General features: G+C 34.2%; 2 protein-coding genes across 2 annotated transcripts; one reads left to right on the top strand and one right to left on the bottom strand.

The window, feature by feature from the left end:
* Positions 1–62: 62 nt before the first annotated feature.
* On the bottom strand, positions 63–17,582 carry LOC141462288 (MAM and LDL-receptor class A domain-containing protein 1-like). Its single transcript, XM_074143994.1, has 19 exons — positions 16,465–17,582; positions 11,896–12,029; positions 11,165–11,192; positions 9,959–10,114; positions 9,607–9,751; positions 9,101–9,269; positions 8,669–8,845; positions 7,192–7,348; positions 6,928–7,112; positions 6,526–6,610; positions 6,242–6,412; positions 5,622–5,730; positions 4,780–4,957; positions 4,064–4,151; positions 3,012–3,170; positions 2,206–2,402; positions 1,959–2,124; positions 1,148–1,228; positions 63–923 (listed from the first exon to the last, which is right to left on the bottom strand). The coding sequence occupies exons 2-18, from the start codon at positions 12,025–12,027 to the stop codon at positions 1,179–1,181; spliced, it is 2,352 nt and encodes a 783-aa protein (XP_074000095.1). The 5' UTR covers positions 12,028–12,029; positions 16,465–17,582; the 3' UTR covers positions 63–923; positions 1,148–1,178.
* A 3,124-nt stretch (positions 17,583–20,706) lies between these two features.
* LOC141462318 (stromal cell-derived factor 2) lies at positions 20,707–26,792 on the top strand. Its single transcript, XM_074144070.1, has 6 exons — positions 20,707–20,904; positions 22,520–22,712; positions 24,147–24,271; positions 24,773–24,869; positions 24,975–25,176; positions 25,925–26,792. The coding sequence occupies exons 1-5, from the start codon at positions 20,850–20,852 to the stop codon at positions 25,147–25,149; spliced, it is 645 nt and encodes a 214-aa protein (XP_074000171.1). The 5' UTR covers positions 20,707–20,849; the 3' UTR covers positions 25,150–25,176; positions 25,925–26,792.
* The last annotated feature ends 723 nt before the right edge of the window (positions 26,793–27,515 follow it).

Below are 27,515 nucleotides of genomic sequence, written 5' to 3'. Positions count from 1 at the left end.
ACATCATAAAAAAAACTGGATATTAACATATTTTCGTTCGACTTTGTTACTTTATTTAATGAAAAATAAGTGATTATACATATATCTGTACAAAATATGCATGCACATAAATGTGGTCAAGTTTAAACTTTTGGTTACCAATTATTAGTTTAAACTGGAATTACCAATTATTAGTTAATGTAAATATAATCAATGTGTGTCACAACTCTAATTTTTATCTATTTTCTGTTTGGTTTAAATCGTTCATAAGTTAAACATTTCTATAAGAACTACCTCATTTTTACAATAGTTTTATTTGATTCATTGAAATGCAACCCATAGCGCCTTTAAAGAGTAGCAAAATTACAACTTACAACACTGCAATCTCTAAATTAGTAAATGGAACTGAGACATAGCTCTATTATTGTACCAAATTCAGCGCAAAGTACATTATCTACCAGCGACATTGAGAGGAACTGAAATCTTATGCCTCTAAAAATTTACAAATTGACATTAAAAACATTAGTAGAGTTCCATGATTGTAGCAATATAGTTAACAGTCAATGCAGCATTATAGAATGTGTGTCAAGTTTCCGAAACAATTTTGGTAATATCTGGAGAAGTAGGGTAGGGGAATATTAATAAATTACTAAATAAATTGTTCAATGCATGTTATATATTTTTTTTTTTATACAATTCTGGAAGAATAAATGATTTTAAAAAAATATTCAGTAAAAAATAGAAACCTAAACAGATTATCAAATTTAAAATAACTTTTCATACTAGACAAGGTTGGCAACATTGCCACGTAGTAAAGAGAATCTGATAGAGCAGAAATGCACACTGAATGCAAGTCACCGCTACCTCCATGCAATCTGTTAGCTTGGCAAAATTTATTATTTACTGGTGTGCAAGTTGCACGGCTTGAAGCTTGTTTCACTAACCTGAAAATAAAATAATATATTATGACCACAAGATAATTATCTTTCTATTGCTTATAACAGTTGTAAACAGTAGTGAAAACGAAAATAATACTAGGTGACAGAATCCTATTACGGGTTGTAATCACTTCTAATAACTCATTTTAAATAACTGAATCGTCTCTCATTACCAGTGAAGACTCGAATTCGAAACTCTGCGAGAGTGCAGAATGTCAAAAAGTACTTACAGAATTATTCTTCTGCTCCTGATAGCAACAATTATGGTGCCCTCAACTCTTGACTTTTTATTTCAGCTCTTTCCGGACGTGCTACGAAACAATATAAACAAATTAAACTAAACATTAGCTTCCCCTAAATTCATTAGGTAGTTGCAGATATTTCAATTATTCGGGAGACAGCTGAAGAAGCTGGGACCCTAAAATATGATCGCCGAAACTCTGTGGGAAGTTACTGAAAACCCCATTGCATCCACTAAGATTGTGATTCAGAGAAGGTTTAGGAGCTTGACAACCAGATGAGGAATTTAGTTTGCTTAGAAACTTAGTTTGCCCCAGGTCCTAAGGCTCAAGAAAAATAGGCTTAGAAAAGGCGTATCGAGATGAGCGGATAATTATTGAGATAATGTAGTACTGGTTTTGGGCTTGCAATAGTAAAAGATCAATTTGCTTACTTAAATAGTAAAAAAAATATTTGCGGCTGTCGGGGGAATGTTTTTTCTATTGCAATCCACCTGACCTAACGTCGTGTGATCGTTTTCTTTGACGACATAGAAGCGGTCAAAGAAAAAATCTTGATTGACCTCTCAGCCATCTTATTGGAGTAATTCTGTGTAAACTACTTATAAATTTTACACCTGCCTCTGGTATGGAATTCCTAACGCACACCGATGAGTAAGCTCTCAGGAGAACACTGAAGTCGTTTATGTACCAAAGTTTTAAGTGACATACGATATTCTTAAATACTGCATCAAGCCGCATCAAATATTACGTAATAACTTTTGAAATGCATTTTCTCTCATTTTCTGAGGAACATACTAACTAGGACATGTTCCAGGAGTGAAAGATATATCGTCTACAGCGAAACCTCCATTTGTTGCTTGACCTTCCAGGATCATCAAAAAGTCGGTAGTAGCATCAACAGTCACTTGGGCTGGCATCCAAGTCGGCCGAGTTGTGTCCATGTTCTTCACTTCCAAACTCCAGATCTACGTTAAAAAAAAAATCCCTATTGTTATTTCAATATTTGTTTTTATTCACTTTAATATCAAATGGGATCCAAAGCTTACTTTTTCCATTTCATTACTATTTGATCCATTGTCTTGGCGAATTAACTGCATCACAGCTGAATCCCCTGCACCGAAGGCAGCGTACCAAAAAGAGAAGCACAGCTGAGAATCCTCACCACCGCTAATTACCGGAGACACTAGTTTCACCATATTACTGCCGAGTATCTGGTTGAACAGGTCGTAATAGATGTACCCATCTACAAAGTATTTTGAAACAAATAATAAATAACTACGGTTTAGTAAAACGAAATGTATTATATATGAACTGGAAGAATGTTTGGGGAAGATATTTCTGGAAGACTCAATAGATGGTTCCTGAAGCATTGGAAGAGTGATGACGATCACTTGAACCGAGGATCGAAACCTTCAATTCTCAATGCCTTAATTCTGTGTCCACATTGTTGAAGCACTGGGATGTGGACTGCCCCATCTAACTAAATCAACTGTACGCTTTCTAGAATTCTACAAAATAGAACACTCAGGATAGATGCGACATTTGACCATCCATAAACAGGGGCATATTCAGCCTGAAAGTACGACAAAATCTGGAGTTCACTGATACGACTTATTCTTACAACTAACATCCCATTTTCAATGAAACTCCGAATTTTATACTAGATATTAATTGACTAACTGATTTTAACCTTACAGTTCACTGTAATAAAAATAACACTTTTGAAGAAGGGTGACATCTCAGCCTTAGAACTCCTTTAAAAAATAATAGCTCTCTTAAAAAATCAGACATATACTGTTCGCATGAAGTTAGTGAATAAAATTTACTTTTTCTAATTAATTAAACCACTGACCAGGTGCTCCGAAAGTTTTGTCAGCGAGATTTGCCGGTCTTCTAGTTACTGTAGCCAGCCTCCAGGAAGCGCTTACTTTGTCTGTCCCGTTGGACCATCCGCACATATCTCGTTCAAATCTACATTCAGCGCTCCGCACCATTGCTCCGCTGGGCATTGCTGTAACAGCATTTCGAGAGTAAAAATATGAATAATTTGAAAGATTTAAATGACCATTTTAGTTAAATTGGTTAAAAAAATAATAATTTAGAGAGCAGCAATTTTTAGGTAGCTCATTATGGTGTTTGTACTACTCGGCTAATGTACACCTTTCACTTCTTGTTTCTTTAGCAACATTATGAAACTGGAATTCCGCTGCCTGAATTCTTTCCTCTTCAGCTTTAATACATTGCATTCCAGGATACTGACCGAGCTGTAAATAGTTTTGTGCTATAATAGTGTGTACTGTAATAATGTGATTGGTCCAGTTGAAATTAAAACTGCCCGAAACTGTAGAATTTCCAAAAAGCTAATCAAATTATAACGTTCAAAATTGTGATATTTTTTTTAAACTACCTTTGTTTATTTACACAATTTACTATCATCTTTAGTCATAGACTAAGAAACCATTGGAAGCTATCCTGTAAAAATTATATTTGCCACAATTCAGTTCTTTTTTCTTCACACTACCTCAATCAACTTCAATATAAAAATATATATAGTAATTTAATTTGTTTATATACTCGTATTATACAAATTATTCATTATTAATTGGGCTATAATCTTATCGATTTTTGCCAAAAAACAATTCAATTGTTAACCAACATTTAACAATTCTCAAAGTTAAAGAAGCCTACATTTTGGTAAGTTATCAACTACAATGAAGTATAACGAAATGACATAAAGAATCGAACAAAATGAACTCAAGGGCATAGGAAAATAGTGAAAGCAAATAAAATTAAAATCACTTGAGAGCGAGCTAAGAAAAAAGTACATAAACATGGCTGATTTTGGTATGGTATTCAATGAAGTTTACCATATTTCTTAACACATTCATTTAAAATTGTGCTTACTTGAGCAACCGCCGGCAAAGAAGGTGATATCATCAAACGCAATGAAACCATTTGACCTGCTAGATCCCCAGATACCTTCAATTGTGATCTGAAACAAAGCTTTTATTTAAAGAAATCTGCAAGTTAAAAGAAAATTGGTCACTCAGAACCCGGTATATATTAGCGGAGTGTGAATGTAGTTTGATGCTGCTTAGTTAGAACTTGGCATGCTGCAAACTGTCTGCCGCAAAAGCTTTATTTCATATATGGCAAACAGTAATCTGTTAAAATTCTTGTTGAGTTAATCAAGGTGAATAGTCAATCCATCAGAGTAGCCCAAATTTTTCCGTGTGCTTGATGGTGGTACAATGTGAATTTTCGTACGGTTATCAACTAAAAAGAAATATTATAACGAAATGACAATAAGAATCAAATAAAATGAACTCAAGGACACGAGGAAGTAGTGAAAGAAAATAAAATTAAAATTGCTCAAGAGGGAGCAGAAGAATGTTTTGAGCTTGCGAATAAAATAGCACCTACAGTACAATGTTGCTCTACTACTTTTAATTTAAGTAATTTTTCGGAAAAAATATTTTCTAGGTGTTCTGGAGGAGTGGAAATGTAAAACTAAAGTGCCATTTTAGTGAACGTTGCTTGAGGCTCTTAAAATAAAAGAAATAAATAAACAATTACATCATAGATTTAGAGATCCAAAGAAAGAGAAATTTACGACTGACCATGTCATTCGGATCTGCTATGGCCGCTTGAGCGTACTTCCAGTCTGGCCCTTGGTGGTTGTAGAGTCGCCAGACTGGCTTCATTGGCGAATCTGCGTCCATAATGTTCTTCGTGTAGACTGTCAGAGCTCCCAGAGTTGGCCCAGAATTGTCTATTACTAGTTCGTTCATTATAAACCTTCAATTAAAAAAATAGCAATAAAAGTGGTGTATAAAATTCTCAAAAGAACTTTCTCTCGCTGCAATTCTCTAAGTGTCTCGTACATACATACTAACTTCAGTAAAATTACTAACTGATGCTTGGTTATAATTATTTAGATTCACAGTAATAAAAGGATACTTTTGAGGGAAGTTTAATGTTCAAGAAACCCACGAAAAGTGGAAAGCCTTATAAACACCCTCCTACAACCCAAATAAAGTGAATAACATTTTACATGAACACAATAAGTCTAGTCGTAATTAATGAAAAATTTATATGCAATGATTAAAAAAAATTTGGAAGTCTTTTTCAAGGTAAAAAAAATAGTAACATCTATTCAGTAAAGTGGGGTCGACTTTAACCAGAACCTTATTGTCACACTGGTAGTGTTTAAATAAAATTTCAAATCTTAACTTTCAACGATATTCTGTATATATGTTCTTGTGACCACAACGTTACTGGGCTTGGTTCATATCCTCAAACCAATAATCAATAACAAATATGCTTACTACACGATCCACATACATACAAACATTTACACGGACCTCTTTATCAAACAATGGGAACAAGGATTTCTGTTAAACACTCCAATTCTTAAAATCTTCATAATAAGAAATTTTGCATTTAATAAAATCACGCTAACCAGAAAGAGAGACATCTTGGAGTTTGTGCTGGCTTCAAATCTCTGGATGTGAACCAAGCTCTATTTCCTGGTTTCTGAACAGTACTCCTCGCAAGTGTCATAAGATATCCTGCAAAATCAAAACAATTTTGGTACAAAATAATCAATTGGATTTTACTTACCGCAATTCTCAACATTTATAAGTTACCATTTTTTTTTCAAAATATGAACTTTTACAAATAGATATTAGTCGATTTGATCATTTACATTGATTTAGATTGTCTTCCCCAATAAAAACTGGAGAAATATTTAATATATATACAAAGTTTCATTATGTCATTGAAGATTTTTAGAGGAAATGTCCAAATAACGTGAAAAGTGGACTCAGTGTTATTACCAGTTGGTTAATTGTGGTTATAACCTTGACCTCACCTCTTAGTACCTAAACGAAATATCAAATTCGGTCTTTATTTTGAGTAATGCTGACCTCGCTTAGACCTATCTGTAAAAAGTAATTTTCTTGACTTGAGTGGACCTCTACATAAGTATTGCTAGATGAAGCAGTAAGGGAAAATAATAACTCAGACACGAGATTTGATAGTCTCATTTCCAAGAATATCTAGAATAAAACTGCAACCTACCCTTCTCAGTGCCTAGAGTGTGGTCCCTGGCTGGTGTTCTAAGAGACTGGCCGGATGTGCGTTCCCAGTCGATATCGTCAAGCCGTTCGCGGGACACTACGTTAGACCATCCACACTCATCAACTTCAAACGTACAATCGCCAGAACCAGGTGCTGCAATCTGTGGAGCAGCTATAGAAATTGCATCTTATTAGAATTCATGTAAAAACACAAGCACAAAATTGGAAGGAATATTTAGAACCAAAATTTGATATCATTGAATATTAAAAGTATAGTTCACCCACTAGGACAGCTGCCTGGGGTAAGCGATATGTCGTCTATCGCTATGTCTCCAAGGTTATTCTTTCCTATCTTTCCCAGCAGAATAATCTGAAATTCAAAGTGGGATGCTGTTATTGTAATTAAAAAAATAAGAGCGAATGGATTGAAGGCTTGACGCAGGGAAAATATATAAGTACGAGAACAAAAAAATCTTGGAGTATATCATTTTCAGTTGGCCTACTTTGGACCAAACCTTCTATTTTTTCGCCAGAAGCATCAAATTGGAACTTTCTGCAGTTTTCTATTTTAAGTTGGATTCACATGTGCAGACCCACTTTAAAAAAAAAATGTTCATACTTAGAGGACCTAGGAAGGGAAAAAGAAATAAAAATTGAAGGCAGAGAACACATATGTAAAGTTGACACCTTAAAAGAATTAGAAGAAGATATAGTAAGCTCCGCCTGGTACCAGGCATTGCCTGCTTCGCCGATCAGGGTCCATAATTCTCGCTCGACCCGCTCTCGAGTGTCACTGAGTAATACGCTTAATGCGCCTACGCCATTTCCAAATAGATGTGTCCAGAACCGTAAGCAAAGCGGGGTGTCCGGAGCTGTAATTTTATTTCCATTAGTAACTCTAGAAAAAGTTTTTACTGTCTAATCATGTGCCGTTTAAAATTTCAAAATTACCAGTTGGATCGAATTCCTGACTGGAGAGTCTTGCCATATCACCAGGTCGCCGTGGGTAAGAGGAATCAATATAGGCATATCCGCCTTCCATTCCTCCGTAGATGAAGGATGATCTATCGGTCGCCGGTCCTGTCGATGGATTTCTGCTTCCTCGGCCCTAAGTATGCATAATACTTCAATTTTACTTATTCTATGTTTCTCTTTTATCCTGACGATATTTTCTAGTACTCCTCTAGAGGTCAGGATGTTACATCTAGGAAATTAAGATTCTTCAATAATTATTTTACGAGGCTAGATAAGAGTATAGAGAGAGCTGTAGTAATGATTCTGCTCTGGCAGATTTAAAGCTGCTCTGCAGATAGCCAAGAACTACTCGAATTGTTAGCCTCAGTTACCAAATTAAGAGGCAGTGCCATGGCAACTTCATATATAAAGCAGGTATGATAATATCACGGAGGCAGAGAATAACACAACAATCCTCTTCAATGAATATTTGCTATTCGTTGCGTTTCAACTAAGTAGCTTGGGCCTTACACTAGAACAGTGGTTCCCAAACTTTTTTGACCCATGGACCCCTTTTTATAGTCAAAACTTGCCCACGGACCCCCAAGTGATAAAGCTACATAAATGCATAGTTACTAAAAATAACAAATTTAAAAAAGCATTTTGTTGAAGAAGTATTTATTGAAATTATAACTTTTGTTTAAAATAAAATTTAAAAAAAAATTAATAATTTGGATGAACGTGATGAGATGTTATGAGTGTATTTATATCCGGCTCAATGTTTGTGAGTAGCAACCGCAAATCCCCACGAGTAATCTTTGGTTCAGGTCTGCATGAAGAGCCGTTAAGTGTTCGACAGTAAACTACCAAATCTACATCTCTGTTTTGCAATTTCGAAAGATTTGGAAACTGAGAACGTTCTCCTCTTCCCAAGTTTTGTTTTTACAGAAAACGTTTTGCCACAAACGCAGATATTACGCTTTTAGTTTTGATTAACTTTAATTGGTCACCTTGTTAGTCTCTAATTTCCATAATAATAAAAATGGATCATAGTTTTATTATTTTATATTGAACCTTGCGCCGACCCCCTGACGTTGTTCAGGGACCCCCCAAATAAATTTTAATTTTCCACGGACCCCCTGAATGATACTGGGGGTCCGTAGGGACCACTTTGGGAACCACTGCACTAGAACGTGATGTTGCAGATGAAATGGCCGTTTCTGAGAAGAAACTCCATTTCCTCACATCCATTCTCCATCGGAATACATCTGATGAAGGACTGCAATACATCCTGCTATATACTAGGTTGAGAAGGAAAGATCCTGCCTAAAACCTTACCAAATGCTAAAACTACTTTAAAAGTTAAGTTTGGATAAGCTGGTAAGGCAAGCATTTTTTTTTGTTGCATTTGTAAGGATCAATAACTTGTAAGGACCTAAAGTAGCAGTATAAATTTAAATAATATTTAACTTACAAGAGACCAATCGAAATCGTCATTCTCTTCGTTAACCCAACCACAGAAACCTCCTTCAAAAGTGCAATGTCCTTTACATTCACCTCCCGGTTTGAGTATTATATTGTCGACTGCAACAAAACCTCTATATTTCCTGTAGGGATCTGGAAGTTCCTTTGCTACACCTTCAAATACAATCTGTAACAGAAGAGTTTTTAAATTATCCTAGAGCAGATTGTTGGCTTGACAAAAAATCAGTATACAAATAAGTATAGGTTTAAAAAAATTTGGTTTGAACCTTCTCTAGTAAATAATGAACTTATATAAATCCAAATAACAATTAGAATTTTTATCACATAGCAAAGAGCAGCAATATGTTCCATAATATTTAATATAAATAGTAAATTTATAACAATTAGGTAATAATCATAACGTAATTTCAAAACCAGATACCTGATGATTTTTGTTATAGGTATATAATACTTCCGAATTCATCCAGCCTTTGTTTGTCGGATCTTTTGATCCCCAGAGAACTCTGAAAAACATTTCTGGCCTGCCATCTTTTGACACAGGCTGTAAAACTACTCTTAAGCCAGAAGCGCTGAGACCATCAATAGAAAAACTGCAAAATTAAGTTTTGTTACTTTTATTGCAAATGATTCACTTGCTAAACATGTTTTTATTTATTTTTTTTATGCAGGGAATCAATTTGTAATAGATTTTAATTTGTAATAAAATCAATCAATAGGTAATAGATTTGTCTTTATAAAATCAATGCCATTGAAATTTGCCTAAATTCGTCGATTCTTGAGCATAACTAAATATAATTTCGCCAAGCTTTGGAGAGCTTTCGCGTTTGTTGTGAACAGATATAAACCAAAGAATCTGGATCCTTTCAACAATAGAGCCGTAAGAGGTGAAGCAGACTAAATGAAAAATCATTGATTATTTTAGCTAACCTAAAGCCAATACACTTTCCTTCTGGCCCAGTGGATCCAAGGACCGGACTTTCCATATAAGCATTCTGGCCCTCTCTTATCGTAATATCGTCCACCCGAAGCACGGGCGCTGCTAGTAGTGACGTTTCGAAGAACACATAACCACCTGCAAGCACAAATAAATAGTTAATTCGATAAAAAGAATTCTCACAATTATGAAGAGAGACAGCATTCTAGTTTATAGCAAAACGCCATAAAAATCTTCGCAAAAGTTGCTATCAACTTTTTTTGTCATTTATCGCACGACTTTTAGGCGTTATTTGAAAAAATAGAGGCAAATGAAAGGCGGTGGAATGACCAAGTAAGAAGAAACCTTTTTCAGCATCTTCAGTGCCGCTGGCGTCCTTGATTGGACCTCCCAGCCAATTGGCCAGAGTTCCCGCACCAAGATCCCATTTTAATGCAGTTCCATTTCTATTCGTCCATTCGCACATCACTAGATCGGTGTCTGTCCCGAAATCGCATAATTCTGAAAATATAAGTAGAAGTAATGAGTTAGCTCCTTCAGACCAACATGCTGCACATAACAAGCCAGAAACACACAAACACCAGGCGAGTTTTAATTTATATATTCGTTAAACCTATTCAAAATCCATTCGATCTTTTCCAATTGAACTTGAAAAATTATAAGTTAAATTTGGTTGAAATACTATGTTTTTTCAGTCAAAAGAAATCTTTCCAAACAAATTTTACCACTTTCAGATCCAAGTACCTGGAGCTGATGGTAGCAAGCACATGTGTAGTAATATTAACTTAATATTGCACGGATCTAATCCACGATGCCCTGCTATCTAACAAAATAAATGTATTTGACGCTCATTTTCATAGTGATCTTGTAATATGCAGTAGAAATGTGACCGAATTGATTAAAGTCTCGAAATAGTTTATCAGTTCTACTGATAGGTTGCCCGACTGCAACAGTCCTGCATTTGTCTCTGCCTAATACCGCTTCATTTTCTCGTTCTTACTACAGTTTATTCAGGCATCTTACTTGTCTTTATTTACCTTAAAACATGGTTTTTCCATCACTTGTTTTTTGTATTATTTCTTCTTGACTAGAAGGGACAAAGATGTCAAACGAGTGATTGCGACTCAGCTAACTCCTTTGGTTGGAGTCTAAGTGGTGTGTTTTTTTGTTGGAAGTTGAAGAGACTGATTGTCACTTTAAAAGTAACTTAGCATATTGAAGGAGATTTCGGATTGATTAGATGGTTATTTGTACTGTTTGTATCTATTCTCTATTTTGGAAATAGACAGGAGATTCTGTCGAGACAATGACTCAGCTAAGGTTACTTTCATTTAATTGTCTTTACCTTAAAGAAGAATTTTTGAGTTATCAAGAAATATCAGTAAACACTATTTTTAAATGAAATTAATGTGAATGAAACCCACATGAGCGCTGTGACAAAAAGTAGGCAGTGCTCTGGTCCTTTACTAGACCAGCTAAAGGCTGCGCATGTGAGGGAGGTGCGCATTCGAGCAAAGTGTCTTTAAAGCATTGGGCAAAACTACTAGTCACCTGATGTGTCCTGTCTCTTGACTCGGTCCTGTAAACATATGTCAATATTTCGCTTTTAATTCACATACAGAATGATTATTAATTTCTTTTTTTTTGGTTTAAATGAATTATGGCGCGTCAACATCTAAGGTTATTGGCGCCCGTAGCTTTTTTTCAGTGCACTGTCGGCCTCCGGACAGTGTTCTCTCGTTACAGACAACACTGTCCATCACCGGACAGTGAGCTATAAGAAGCTCCCAGAAAGAGAAAAATCTAAGGGTCAGCAGCTGGATTCGAACCCGTGTCCTCCGCAGGGAAATCCAATACGCTAACCGCATAGCTAATCCCTTCCCTCAGAATTATTATTAATTTCTCTTATAATTACCACATCAGCTATAAAAGCTGCCACGTTAATGTCAAATATTTACAGTCACGTCCATAAATATGTGCATACTAAAATTCCCTTCTGGAGAATGAAATCAATGGCTTAGCATCTAATTAAGTTTTTATTCAAAACAAGAAATTTGTTAAGTAAAACCCAATTTCCGAAGCAGGCAGTCTAGCCTTCCGAAATGAAATAGTAATTGACTTCTAGGCAAAAAATATTTGCATAAATATCAGTTTTGTAATAATATTGTTGCACAGTAGAGAACTGTTTAAAGCAGCAGTTCTCTACTAAATATAGGAGTAATGGTGTACCTCATCATTTGTTATGAATCATATAAAGGAAATTTTAACCATAGAGAAAGTACCTTGTATTGATGATCTACTGGGTCAATTTCTGGTTCAGGTCCATCACTTTTGGCAGGAATTGTAGCTGCCCATTTGCCAAGTAACATCCAGTAAGCCAGCACTGATATTTTGGTGATGTAGTTCATTTCCATAACTGCAAAAAAAGAATTTAATTTTTTAAAAAAATCTGGAGTCAATCACTCTCACAACTTTCTGTTATTGTAATTATCGAAGTTATAACTAATACATTTCTTTAAAACATAGAACTTTAATCACTGAAACAATATTGTTTAAATAAAGTTACAAACAAAGTAACAGAGATGTTTCCATAGTGTGTATACTAAATCTAAAAATTTTTTTAGAGGTTTCGAAAAATTTGAAAAGGAGTAAACAATTCTGTATAGTAGTTTTTTTAAAGCGATTTTGTTCGCTACAGTAAAATCAGATCACCTGGAGTTACCAAATGGATTTCAGCTTCCTGAGGTTATTGGTTTTCGGAATAGTTTGTTTAACCATTTTATAGAAACCTTTTTTCAGCCTAAAAAATGATATTCCCAGTGATTTGACATCATCGTAATACTTTGGTTACCTAGTAAGAAAAGTGAAAATTGCGTAACGTTATGAAATACATTCAGTTAATGGACCTCCAGTATATTAATTTCAACTAAAACCTTATTATCCGGGATCCGTTGATAGCACCTAAATGAAATATCAAATTTGAAATTTTTGGCGATAAACTATGTTTTGAGTCAGGCCGAGAAAATCATAGACTTGGTGTGGCAAGTTAAATATGCGTGATTAGATCTTTCCAGTGAGTTAACATTTATGTTAATGACATTCCACTGTAACAGTGCTCTATTAGACTACACATTGAGTCACCACCCTAAACTATCAAAACACTATCTCCGAGTTCGCTACAGGACCATGCATATTTTTAGTTTACCTGAACAAAAAATATTGTTTTCAAAACATTCTCTTTCTCTCTGAAAGTATATAAGAGCAAAAGTATCCCAAGTAGGAAAAGTGGCAGAAAGCACAAATTTAAAATTTCGTTTTGGTAATATTTCGCTTCGATTTAAATAAAATAATCATCTATTTTTTAATGCGGTCATAACTCCCATCAAATTTCAAATAAAATTGCTATTTCACATTTTTTTTAACCATTTGCTTAAAAACTCGTCAATTTACAATTGCGTTAGCTAATTGTAATTAGTTTCATTGAAAGTTATGGTACTATACTAAGTTTAAACAAATTCGGTTATCTGGAAGTGAGATTTTTAAAAGTAGATTTATACGTTTTTGCAATGCTGTGGAAATTGGCTGTACCCTTACTAAAATTGGAATAATATTTGTTAATGATTGAAAAAAACAAAACTGTAGCTTTCATTTGATGAATTTTTCTGTTAACATTATTTTCTGAGGTGTCCTAAACAATCTGAGGAGTTCTCTTTAACTTGATAAGGGTGGAAAAGTGTTAAAGGGATTGCGGCAGGCGGAGGACGCCCTGAAACCGAGTATTCCCACACTCAAAAATAAATACGTAAATAAATCAAAATAAACATAAAAAATTTTTGAATAGAAATAAAAACAAAATCTAACATCGATTTTATTCTCATTGTGGTGAGACAAATCTGCTGAGAACCCTCATACAGTTTTCTGTAATCCCAGTTTACGTATTTAATTTTTTTTTGGGACTTATAATTGATCACGAAGACAGCATTGATAGGTTCAATAGTATGCAACTTCACGATATCTAAATAATATTGATGACGAAAGCGCATCGTCAGAAATTCTCCCCTTTCTTATTAAAATCCGTATTTTCTAAAAAAAAAAAAGGTGTCAATCTTACGAGGGTCGTTTGAAAAGTCCGTGCAAAGTCAGAGAGATAGCACCACTGGCGCGTATCGAGGTTATGTTTAGTTAGTAGCATCTCTTGGAAGAACACACACCAAGTTTCAGCCAGATCGGTCTATTTCTTTGTGTTTGGCATTCGTTTGAATCGAGGAAGTCGAGTGATTTTCAAATTTTCGAAATCGTGTGAAGTGTTGCAAGGACGGTTTGCAGCTGTTCCAGAAGAATCCGCAGGACTTTAAGCGTCGTTTCGTCACTGTGGTTGAAACATGGATACATCACTACACTCCTGAGACCAAAGAACAATCTAAACAATGGGTTACCAAGGGGGAACCTGTGCCAAAAAAGGCGAAGACCGTTCCTTCGGCCGGAAAGATTATGGCGACTGTCTTTTGGGATTCGCAAGGAATAATCCTCATCGACTATCTGGAAAAGGGTAAAACTATTACTGGTGCTTATTATTCTTCGTTATTGGACCGTTTGAAAACCGAGCTGCAAGAAAAACGCCCACGATTGGCCCACAAAAAAGTCCTTTTCCATCACGACAACGCACCAGCTCACACCTCAGCAGTTGTGGTCGCAAAATTAATGGAAATAGGGTTCCAACTCGTTTCACATCCCCCCTATTCTCCAGACTTGGCTACTATTTGTTCCCCAATATGAAGAAATGACTGGCGGGAAAAAGATTTTATTCAAACGAGGAGGTGATTGCAGAAACGAATGGCTATTTTTCAGACTTGGACAAATCCTATTATTCGGAAGGGATCAACAAACTAGAGCAGCGTTGGACGAAGTGTATAAGCCTAAAAGGAGACTATGTTGAAAAATAGAAAAGGTTTACCCCAAAAAATTAAGTAGTTTTTATTTTTGCACGGACTTTTCAAACGACCCTCGTAAGTTAACTCCAAACGCGCGAAACATCCAATTTAAAATGAAACGTTTTAGCAACCTTACGGACCAAGGTTTACCTATGTGGTTGATATCAATAAAATTTGTAAGCAAGTTTCCGACTAAGAGTATAAGAAAATTAATTGACCAAAATTTTTGCCTTAACAAAACGCTATTTTGAGTTGATGTTTTACCCCCATATTCTGGATAGAGATATCTAAGAGAAGATTTGTTACTAAGCTGCCAATTGTGCTTGAATCATTTTTCTTTTACGGATTTTTCCATTTCCGCATTAAGAGAAAGTATATTAAATAAAAAGTTAGTGGGAGCAATCACTGTTTTCTTTAGCTGCAATCCCATATAGAATACTGTAATTGTTGAAGTGGCCGAAACTGTTTAAATATTTGAATTTCTTTATACTTTAGAATACAGTTCATAACTATAAATATGACTTAAAGAGCAAAATTAGGCAATTGTAACGCGTAAAACCCCGAAGTGCCTGGAGTTCTTTTTCAGTACTTCGGGGCCATCAGAGTTTGTACTACCGACGATCAGACGCAATTTAAAATGGATTTAAAAATTGAAATACTATATTTAAACTCTTAAAAGTTCAATATTAAATATTCATTAGACTTTCTCTTACTGCAATCTACGTGAAGTTAGTATGACAAGTTCAACGCAACCCGATGTGTTTTTGTCGATGAAATAAAAAAATTGGAAAAAGATTTAGTAAAGTAATTTCCGCTCCACTGATTTACTTTAAATTTTGAATTGTGGCATTACAATTAATTATTATTAACATTATACAGGTCATAGATTGAAATGAAACTTTAGCGGTTTTCGCTCTCAGAATTCCGCTAAATTAATTTCAAATTGAAGTAATAGTCTTTTAAAGAAAATCGTTATGGCTGTTTTCGAGAAAATCACAAGAAAGAAAACAAAAAATGAAAGATAATGCTATAGCATTTTCGTTGGCGCATTTTGGTTATGTTTTTGTCAGGTATCCTGAAATCACTTAAATTATTTATAGTGTTTTATATTTATAAAATTTAAACATCTAGCGTTTTTCAGTTCAAAGTCATGCTAAAAATACACACAAAACAAAAAACTGAAAAATTACTTTTTCGTGTTCTGAGGCGCCGCAAAAGTATAGCTCAAAGTAGAAAATCTACATAATTATAATATTCCGGTCACAAAAAGAAAAGAACTCAGTGAAATGGTACTTAGTTGACAAATTTTTGCTGAATCCAAGGAATCAGGATGGTATCCTATTAGATACGAAGCCGTTAGCAAAAAATATTGCAAAAAAGAAAACTCGCTGAAGGCTCAGTCCGTTCAGACACTACTACCGCATTTGAGCAAAATCTGATGTTTAACAGTAAGCCGAAATATGTCAATCAAAAGTGCATTTTTTCAGTTTGCAGTTTATTTATTTATTTTTTAAGAAAATAGCCACAACTATTTGCTTCAAATTTCTTACCTTAAGTACACACATTAAAGTGTTCCGTTTTTATTTGCACATTTTCGCCAAAATTGAGTTTTTGTTTTTGTTTTTGAAGTTTTCAAGGTAGCTGTGCCCTTAACGCTCCCCTTAAATGCCCCGTGAAGGCAATGTTGAGATCTAAGTTACAATACTGAGCAGAGCTAAAATATCAAATTTCAAGAAAATCGGCGAAACGTCATTGGAAATTTAAAGAATACTTGGTTATTCTACTAAGAGAAATTCATGTGCATTTCAAAACCACATTTTTATTTTTTGTTTAGAGTGACACTTACATACAGTGCGATCTTTGGAGACTTGTTAAAACTACGGCTCTGTGAACTGAGGTAAGCTGCAATTATTGACTCACCTGATAAGATGATTGCGTTAAGGAAAGCAGTTGGCTACTGGAGCAGTATGAGATCAGAGGCCAGCAGGATAGGTACGGTCGCTACGGCAACCAGAGGCGACAAACAACACTAAATCGGTTCATCAACCTTCCTTTCATCGCACTCAGCCTAACAATGGACACACCAACACAATCTACATACAAAACAAATACGCATGCAATAATACGCTCTAGCACGGCCTCAGTAAAAAGCGTGAATAAACGATTTCAGACTCGTACATAATGTTACAGTGTCCGTAACCAAACTCTGGATGGAAATTTGTTTGGTACAGGTGCCCCTGTCAAACAGAGAAGTCTATTCTTTACATAGTGATTTTTTTTTTTTAGTTGTCTTTTCAATTTAATTGTCATTCTTGTGGAAATAGTAATTTATCAAACAGTAAGTAAAGTAATTTTTTGTTACCATATAGTTCAGGTATTGACCAAAAGAGCGCAGAAAATCTCCCAACTAGACAATAACACTCGCACGACTTTCTCTACTACTATTCAAAACTCAAGGTCCTGAGTAAAAATTTTCTTGGTAACTTCGAATTTTGTCTAAATCTTTGTTTGCTTCCGTGAAATGACTTAAATAAAAACTATGTTTTCGAAGATATTGTGACATGCCAGTTTCTCAGAACTACCCTTAAAATTAATATTCATGAAATGAATTAACAAGAACGATGAGTTTATCTGTATTGAGACTTATGAAAATGAACAAAAAATCGTTCATGAGATTCACATTTTTGTCAAGCAGCTTATTTTAAAAATTGCATGTTGGCAACATATTGAATTCACATTGGTATTGCAGACCTGGTAAAACTTACACTTCACTGAAAAGAAGATTCCAAGATGCTACTTCCTTATGATGTTGGCCTCCGGAATTAATGTTCACCTGAAAAAGTTTCAATCTAAAGTAATAAATGAGATAAATAACATGACATACTTAGTGAACCGTTCAAAAAGTTAAGTGTAAGGGTTGATTAAACGTCCAAAGTTACCCAAACCAGCGAGTACCTAATTTTTCATTCTTACTTCAGCCATTTGTAAATTTTAAATAAAGGTGGTATATTATTTGAATTTTTTCTAATTTTTCCCCATTTACCTAAACTGATTACTATTGTACTAAAGGGGTTTTCTAAAAACTTTTACTTCTTCTTTGAACAATGTTATCATGAATCCTTATAGAAGATATTAAAAACACATAAATATCTATTTTGCTTTTGGAAACTATTAAATAATTGATCATTAAGTTTACTGCCTTGAATTTTCTATTTATTTGTTAAATTTATTAGATGTAACAGACTCATATGCTGGAAATTTCATTCATTAAATGGATTTTTCATCAAAACATAATTGAAGAATAGCTGAATAATAGAAGAATAAACTGAAGAATAGTCATTTAACTTAAATTAAAACTGTCCGGTAGGGCAGTTGTGTAAGGGTTGTTAATTGTAATAGGAGTATTGTAACAGAAGGATTATTATTATTTCAAAAATTGCAATCACCATCATACACAAAGGAAACTATTTTTCGTATTTTATAAATTCAGATTTAAGAGCAAGTTTAGTACAGATGAATGAAGCACGGAATCGAAGGTTTACGTTTGTCCCACAAGCTAACTGATTGGAACTACACTTTATTACGTAGTTAAGCATTAATAATAATAATATAGCGTACATATATTGAACATTAATATAATTTTCTTTAATTAGATTCTTAGTAAAAGTTAAGATCTTAAGTTTCAATATCTCGCTTCACATTCATTAGCTCATTATAAGATCTTGAACACTTATAGACAATATTAGTCCCTGCAAACGAGTAAAATATCAATTTTAACTAAGGTATAATGCAGCTAAACTTTTCACTGTACAAAACGCAATCTAAATTTAACTTTCAATATTTCGCTCCACATTCATCAGATCATTACAAAATCTTAAAGACTTATATACCACAGCAGCCTCCATATCCTAGTAAAATATAAACTCTTAACGATTCATTAGTTTAGGAGATATTGTCCACTAAACTTAGCTTGAGTCAAAAACTTTAAGTTTATGCCTAATTATCTCGCTCCACAAACATCAGATCATTATGGAATCCTATAGACTACATATCTCGGTGTAAAAATAAACTTAAACGATAAAATAGTTTAGAAGATAATGGAATTAAAATACATTCTAAATTTATGCCTCAATATCTTACTCCACATTAATCAGAACATTACGAAAACTTTGAAGACGTATAGACTATCATTCTCAAAGATCAATTCTATCGACGTATTAGCCAAAGAGTTACTGTCCGCTAAAGTTTGCTTGGTTCAAAATACGGTTTAATGTTTATTACTCTGCATTTAACTGACCATTATGAAATCTTATACACCCATAGGCTACAATAGTTTCTACTATATACGTGTAAAATATAAACTGTAGATAATATAGAAGAGGGGTAAAAGAGATCAAACTGTTACTTCCCATGAAGTGGTGTAATGAAAATGAAGTGTGAAAAAATAGTATAAGCTAAAAGGTTAAGTGCTGCCCTTCAATTTTAGAAGTGTATTTGAATTAAGAGAAAGTTTAGGAAGAACAATAAATAATCAACAATTTTTTGGTGTAATTGTTTGGAGTTTTGGAGGGAAGCCCGTGGCCTTTTCATCCATCCTTCTCCACTCATCTCTGTTCTAAGCCAGCTTCCTCAAGGATCTTACATCTTTTTCTACCTAGTCACCAGTGACCAGTGAATATCTTACTTCTTATTTCCACTTTTCCTAACTGTCCGACTACAGCATCTAGTACACTTAATGGTACATAAAAAAATCGGTATTGGTATACGAGTATACCATTTATTAGTAGACAATAAATATATCAGAAAAAACCCAAATGCTCCATTTTATTCTTATGTTCCATTCCTTTGTCTCACTTCTTCTTGAGATTCAGATAGTTTAATTACATTTAATTAATGTGCTTTCTTGGTAGATAAACAAGTCATTTAAAACCTTTTTGAAACTCTTACAATGCTCCACAAGAACTGCCGTTGACTTTGCTATCCGAATATACAAAAGGAGGGGGGCAATTGGTCCACAATCACTGCCACCCATAAAGATCTATTATAACATGTGACTGTTAAAAACGTTAATCAATTGTTTATAGCACATACCCAAGTCCAAAACAGTATAGCAGACCTCAAAACTGCCCGAAAGGCCCCTCCGTAGCTCAATGCTTCGGTCGTTTCACCCTCACTTTGGGAACCTTCACAATAACAGACGTAGTAGTAGGTAGGGGTGGACCTGTAAAGTCCAGGCTGGGCTTGGTACATAGTCCTCTAAGCCTGCCGAATCCCCATAATTAATAGAAATACCCAGTTCTCACTAAGCAGGCCTGCTGACATCGCTATTGGCCAGAAACTGCCTGCGCGCCCAGTTGCTGGCACATTTTATTATTTATACCATTAGGGCTTATTCAAATGGCTTTGATCGACTTTTGAACAATAAGGGAGATAATGGGTTATCTTCTCTTAGGCCTTGCGCCACACATCATTGTCTTAGGCTTTTTTGGCCCTAATTGCGAACGGATCCAAAGTATTGTAGAGAAGAATTTGTAAGAGTAATGTTATAAAGGTATGCCACGATAATTGTTCTAGTTAAGACTTTCTTTTTTGAATATAGGACATCAATTGCTTTGGCCCACTCAGTCCGCTGGCATGTCTTGCATATACGTATTATTAAAATGTGGACTGTCAGCCGCGGTTCTCCATAATACATAAAGTGAAGCTTCCATTAGAAAAAAAAAAAATTAAAAAAAGTGAGAGAGAATTTTTATTTACATTATTTGTAACAGTTATTTTCATGGCAAGAAATCAAAAATGGATTATTCACTCTATTAGCCAAAATAAATAATTTCATGAAACATGACGTAACTCTTGAGCATTGTAGCGTCCTGCAGTAATTAATTTCCAATCGGGCAAGTAGTAATACTCGAGGTAGACCCAACTGCTTTAATACTTTTTCATGGAACTTGATTTTATGAGGGGTAGTGGGCCACGAGTAACTTCATTCTACAGTGACCATTTGCTATTCCAAGCAAATTATTTAATGTAAAATTTATTTTTCTCAAAAATAAACCTTAATACTTTTGCTTATAAATAAATGTCCTCTACAATTAAAAATTATCTGTCGAATTGATTGGGGAAACACTGCTCTGCTACTATTGGCTGTTAGCTCACTAATCATACGTGTACGTCTATGAATGTTCCATAATCAGTAAACATTTTTAAGTCAGTGTCATTTATAATACAGATATGTTCAAAGTTACTTGAAAGTTTAAAAATCTTTATGAATATTAAACTGACAGTATTTTTACTATAAAATAGTAATGCATCTAACATTAATTTATATTAGTTTTGCTGGTTGTTTGCTGTGTTTTGCCGGTAAGTATAGTTTTTACAAAGTAATTATTTACTGTTGGTCTTTATTACATGTATATTTTTCCAATTGTTTACAATGTTTTTATTTTTAGAAGCACATTCTGTTTAATTATTTTCAATTTATTAAAACAAAGTCCCTTAGTTGTATTCTTAGGAGAGGTTGATTAGTTAAACTGTGTCATTCGCTTTTAGTTTAGTTGCAATTGCTTTTTTAAATAAAACTTGTATACAATATTGTATGTTTAGATAACTAAAAATTTATTTTTTCTTAAGAGGAACTACTTGGTTTATAAACCAGGTTTTGGTTTTGTTTTGTTTGTAATATGGCTTATTTATAAAACGAACTGAGCATTTCATTGAGTATTGAGTCCTAAACGTTTGTTCTTGAAGAAGCTTCGCACTACTCCAAGATTTTTGTGTAGAGAAAGCCTTTAATAAGTTTATACTCTCAATTTGTTGCTGTGTTATGTTAACACACTAAAAAAAAAAAATAGATAAAGCTAGTTATTTGTGTTTTGGTTTTGTTTTGCAAATTGACGATTTAAAAACAACATATTGACATTACTTTTGACTTTTAAATGCATGCAAAATAGCCCTGTCTTTTTTAACATTCTATTTTTCATGCGTAGATTTGCAACCTCTTCCACATCACTCTCATCCACTCCAAACAAGAGATAAGGGGCTTTTAAATGCTGCTAACTCTTTATAGCCCGCTTTGTATTAAGTTTTGCATTTATTTTCTTTTGTTTCTTAGAAATTTACCTACTTTTGACCGTGTTTTTATGAATATTGTGTGCACTTGTGATATTCTGTAAATATTGTCTAATTGTTTGTATAATAGCACATTTTAATCAAATTTTTTATTTTCAAATTTCAAATTGCGCTGTATTAATGAAATACAGACCATTTATTCTCTGGAAAGAAGTCATGTGTACCGTAGCACTTCGTTATATCCGTAATACTTTTGGCACTGCATGGGGATCGAAATAACAGGCAGTAGCGTGAAACTTGTCACGATTTTTACTGTTTTTGCTGTACGATAATAAAAAAACAACTGATTAATGTCGGTCGCCATCCTTTCCGAAACCCTAATGGTATTTAACTTTAGTAGCCGCACAAAGAGGAAAGGCTAGCTAGCTTCATGGATATTGTAGGGCGATTGAGTAGCCATGCTCCCTAGTGTCCTGTTGCTACTTTACTAGTTTATTGTATAGACATCTGGCAATTTTTAATCGGATTTGTTGGTTATGAAACCCCAGTACTTCTTATGAGGTGAAGGGTGGGCGGGGAACAATAGGCATTTTGGTTTGCCTACGTTCCTTCCTCCTTGTGGAGGGACCGCCCTTTGTCACAGTCTGCAATCATGGATCTTGTAGACTCTGCAGATATCACTGCGTGGAAATTACTGTTATATATCCTTGAAAAATCCAATAATAGTTTCAATTATTTTTTCTCCCCATCATAAAAAGCTTCCGTATTCCATTTTTGCGGACCCACCTAGCCCTAACTGGTAGTGGGCATTTTCAAGTGTCTCTCAACTTTTTCCATTTAATGAAAATAATCCATCTTCTTTTTCTGTTGAAAGATTACTTTACGTTTCTTCTTATATTTCATTTAGGAGGCAGCGAGCAACGTGTCACATATGGAAGCGTCATAAAGTTGATTAACATGGATTACAAGGTGAGACTGCACTCGCACGATGTGAACTATGGCACAGGGAGTGGACAGCAGTCTGTTACAGCCACTCATCAACAGGAGGACGTGAATTCTCACTGGCTGATCAAGCCGCCGACCAAACCATCTGCCAGAGGGTATGTTATAATGCCCCAGCATACAAGGGACACTTAATTAAGACAGTAGTATCTCTCAACTCAGAATATTCTTTATTATTGTTGCTCCTTGCTCATCCTACAAAAAAGTCTCATCCACTCTAGTTGAAACTTTGTGGTAGTTATAAACAATGGACTAAAAAAAATGGTAGTCGGAGGAGTCAAGTCTGGACTACATGGTGGGTGAATAAAATGTAATTACCATCTAGATTGTATTTTTGTTTTATTCTTAAATGTGACGCGGTGTGAAGCCAACGTTATTTTCCTGAGTGTAAATTAAGGTTCGTAATTGACCGAAACTGGTTAACCTTGTCCATTTTTTCGAACAATGTATTTGAAGTCAGTAAAGGTCAGAAATCGTGGAATTTCCACCGAGTATCATGGACCAAGTTCACGATAAGATGCTCCTTTATAGCCCCAGAAAACGCAAAACAACTACTTATTCCCGGTTCGCACAGAACCATGAACCGTTTGACCGCGATTTTACAATTTACCGCCATTCTCAGAAAATCTCTTTCTCAAAACATGTCACAATTGTTTTCTAGATAAAATTTTTAAGAGAAGCAGGCCATTTTCTGGTGGCCTGACAAGGAGTAAGTTCTTATTTTTCTCATGGTGTGGAGATGCGGTTAAAACGATGTGAAGCACTGCAATTTTACGAATACTTGTGGTTGGATTCGAATCAACAACTTCCCTTGAAGTCGTTTGAACTTCACTAGTGCTAGTTCCAGTTTGACGTAAATTACTAATGTTGTAAAACACGGTCATCGTTAAAAAATACCCTTGGTATTGTAAACTTTATAAGAGGTTCTATTTGTAAAGCAATATTATCTCTAAAAATTAATACTGTGAGTGTAAACTTCGTTCATACGTAATTACTTAAAAAGCGCGGTAAAACATTGTAGAAGATATACAGGATTTTTTTTTTCTATGCAACTCTCATGTACCATAAACACATTATGATACTTAATGAGAGCCAGAATCTTTATCTTATCAAATTTCTTTTGCCTAATCAGGCAAGCTTTGTTGTGTAAAAATGGTCGTGCGCTGTTTTGGCATACTAGATTCTAATCCACCCGGTCCAGATTGTACATCTTGCTAGCAGCTCTTCGCCAGGATAATTCTGTGATGAGAGATTGTCGCTAGCCGGAAGAATACTGAGAATTATTCACCAAACGGGTTACGCACCCAAGTCTTTGTGACTTCAGTGACTTGGGGAATAGGACCGGTCCCGTGTTCTAATAATAATTAGCCTTAATTAACAAAATAAAAAATGTTTGGGTACGTGAATTTTGCCCTACTTACACTCTCTGTCTCACTTCATTTGTAGAAGCGTTCTAGTGCGATTGCTTTTCCCCCCCTATAATTAAATTGTGAAAAGAAATATAACTTGTTCAAAATGTATTGTTTTTCTAGGGAGCCTGTGAAGTGCGGAGATAAAATTCGACTACAGCATTTGAGCACCTCAAAAAATCTTCATTCTCATCATTTCTCTTCACCTCTGTCTGGTAACCAAGAGGTTTCAGCTTATGGAGTTAATGGTATTTATTTGATTAATACTGAAATAAAGATTTTGTATTAATATAAGTCCTAAAAACGTTTAAAATATAATCGATAACCCAGACACTTGATACAACACTTCGTCTTAAATTCCGAACTACGTATGTTAATTTTATTCTAGTATTTGATTAATAATACTATTTACAAATACACCAATTAATTAAGATCAGAAAGTTGGGAGCTCTAACAAAAGTTGAGCCTCCTAGGTAGCGAGTATGTAAGTATGTAATCTTCTTATTTTGCCGAACAATGAGCTCTGTAGCGTTCACTTCAAGAGAACTTTTAGGGGCCCCATTCAGCGTGATATTTTATATTAAAACAAAAATAGAGCTTATATTACGTGTTCGATCGTTAGAAGTTTTTGTCAAAATATTAATAAAAAATAGAACTAATTATTATGATATTCTTATGTGGAGTTTGGTGGAGCTTTTCTTCTTGAAGATCATAGTGTGTCAGAATCAGAATTTCTCTTAACTGTCCAGGTGAAGGTGATTCTGGTGATCACTGGGTGGTGCTTTGCAGTAGCGAATTTTGGAATAGAAATGAAGAGATCATGTTGAGACATGTTGATACTGACGTGTAAGTTGCTATTTCTTTTTTTAATATGTTAAGGATTCATGAATTTATGTTACTAAGTTAAAAAAGCTTGAGCGTCTTTTAAATGAAATGTTTGTTTTTATGCAGGTACTTAAGTGTCAGTGGAAGGCAATATGGGTCTCCTATCTCAGGGCAAATGGAAGTGGTCGGTACGAGTAAGATGTCTTCCGTCCACTGGAAAGCTGGAGAAGGTCTCTTTATACACCCTTCGGATTTGAATCATGCGAAAGAAGCATTCGAACATGTCCATTCTGAGTTGTAACATAGTATCTCACAAGGCTTTAATTAAGTGAGTTATCTTCGCTTCTCTTTGAGCAGTATTTTCGCATGGTACACAATTTGATGTGAAATACACGATCTTCCCTCTGGCTGCAAATGTAATTTATAAGTAACAAATTTGTTCCGATTTTTCTACAAAATATAGACAACGTAGGTGCGGATGTAGTTAGTCTTCTCGCAGATATTATGTAGTCAAGAATGTGATTAATTGCAATCTAGACGTTGCAAAATAGTTGAAGTCAACTTTGCTTCTCCAGAATTCACAAAATACTTTAATATTATTTTTACTGGGAAAATGATTCTTATCAAAGTAATAGTCTTTTGTTATTCGAAGATCATTGAATTCACTTCATGAGGTAATCGCAAAAAAAGTAATTTAGGTTGATATATTTAGGTGATTTAGGTTGCGCAGTTGATATATTTTGACCAAACATTACTATAATATGCATTAGTGGTACCTAAAAAAATATGTTTGAGCGCTTTTTACAACAAACCAATAAAATTTGCTCGAAACATATTTTCGGGCTGAAGGAACCCATTACCCTAAAAAGCTAATGAGCTTGAATGAATTTGAACATATACTTACAGAAATTTGCAGTCTGCTCTTAAAGTATCTCATAAATTTAGAATATTCTTTAAATGAAATTCACATACGGAATAATTTCAAAATATTAGTCTGATTTCATTTAAATTAATACATTTTTAAAGAAGGCTTGAAATAAATTGAAAAGACCTTTTCAGAAGCTATTTGATTACAGGTCACCCGGCATGTGTTTTGTGCATGAGAGGTCAGAGAAGCTGAGTACATACTCCAGTTTCTTCTGAGACGAGACACGTCGAAGAAATGTTGTGTCACGCTAGTTTGTTTATGCTATTAAAATTCATGTACATTTACTGATTAAATTTTAAATTTTTTCAATTCTGTATAAAAAAATTCATTTGAAAAATGAAGTTGGAAATTTCATTTGAAAGTTTTTCAAAAAATTGACAAGTCGCTATATCCTTTTTAATCATACAGCTAGTCATAAGAACATCTATTTAGACTTATTTACCAAAATTCATGGTTTTTTTTGTTGACTATTAATTTTCTGACAAAAAAGATTATGTTTATGATTATGTTACATTAAATAAAAATTATGTCATTTATAAATTTTAAAGTTACTTGTAATTAATTGGTTTAAGAATACCACATGTGATGCAAAAAAGTTACTCAGTGAGACATAATCCTACAGTACAATATTGCTGATGTACTAGTGCGTTGGTATTATTTATGGAAATCAATTGTCTTTCATCTACATTTAACATTAATGTAGCAGTAACTGCTCCACGTAAAAAGTGACTAATTTTGAAAAATGAGTTTATATTTGTTGATTTTGTTTTGTGTGCAACAATTTAGAGAGCAAGTGTTTGTTTTATTGCTTAATTGGAGTTTTGAAATGTCTGCTAACCAATCTCTTAAATACATCCCTTGAAATCTTGGCGACATTGCACAACAACGCAGGACCCAATATATGGTCGGCCAATGTACACTTCCTCAGAAAAAAAAATTATTTAATTTTATGAAAAATATTTTTATTTAAATAATTTTTTAAAATAAATAAATTTATAATTTTGAAAATTATTAAAGTGTGTATTATTCATTCACCTGTTGAAAATACTAAAAATATGGACGAAATGAAACTTGGTAACATGAAATTTTATAATTGGGTTGTAGAATTTCTTTCTTAACTCATCTCTATGTTAATCATTTTCATATAACTTGAAGTTTCCCCTAAAATTGTGAGGCGATAGGAGAATACTTTATTTACTCGCAAATATACTGTGAATCTAGCCAAAATGGTGATGACATTATCACCAGTATCAACGCCACGTAACAGATTCTCTAGAACCCATAAAATAACTTAATAAAAAAAATTAAAATAATGTGCTTTGAATAAAATAGATCATAGTTTTTTACTTTTGAACTCAGACTAGAAAGATAAAAGGTAATAATTGAATAGCCATTTTCGAGGGAATTGTGAAAAACTGATAAAAACTATTCAATGCACTCACACTAGCGGATTTTGGCCTCAACCTTAATTTTAGAAGCAAAAATAAAATAAAAAAAGGAATACTACAATATAAGTGCAAAATTAAAATTACAAACCCTTTAACTTATGTATTGGTGCCACTACAGACCTTCACAACTCTTAAATACATGCCTCGAATCCCATCACAATCTGGCCATTACCTTTGGAATCTAAGACAAGCTCTACTACAATTTTTCTACCTCATTAGTTTTGTAATAAAAATAAAGCCGAAATTGTCCAACCACCGCATTATTTTATCATTGTTACCGACATTGTTGCT

The sequence above is a fragment of the Rhodnius prolixus genome, unplaced genomic scaffold (genome assembly GCF_049639745.1).
Source record: "Rhodnius prolixus isolate KJV_2025 unplaced genomic scaffold, Rpr scaffold_30, whole genome shotgun sequence".
In the NCBI taxonomy this organism is placed as follows: Eukaryota; Metazoa; Arthropoda; class Insecta; order Hemiptera; family Reduviidae; genus Rhodnius; species Rhodnius prolixus.
The sequence above is the reverse complement of the archived record's forward strand: the minus strand, read 5'-3'. Positions and strand labels throughout refer to the sequence as shown.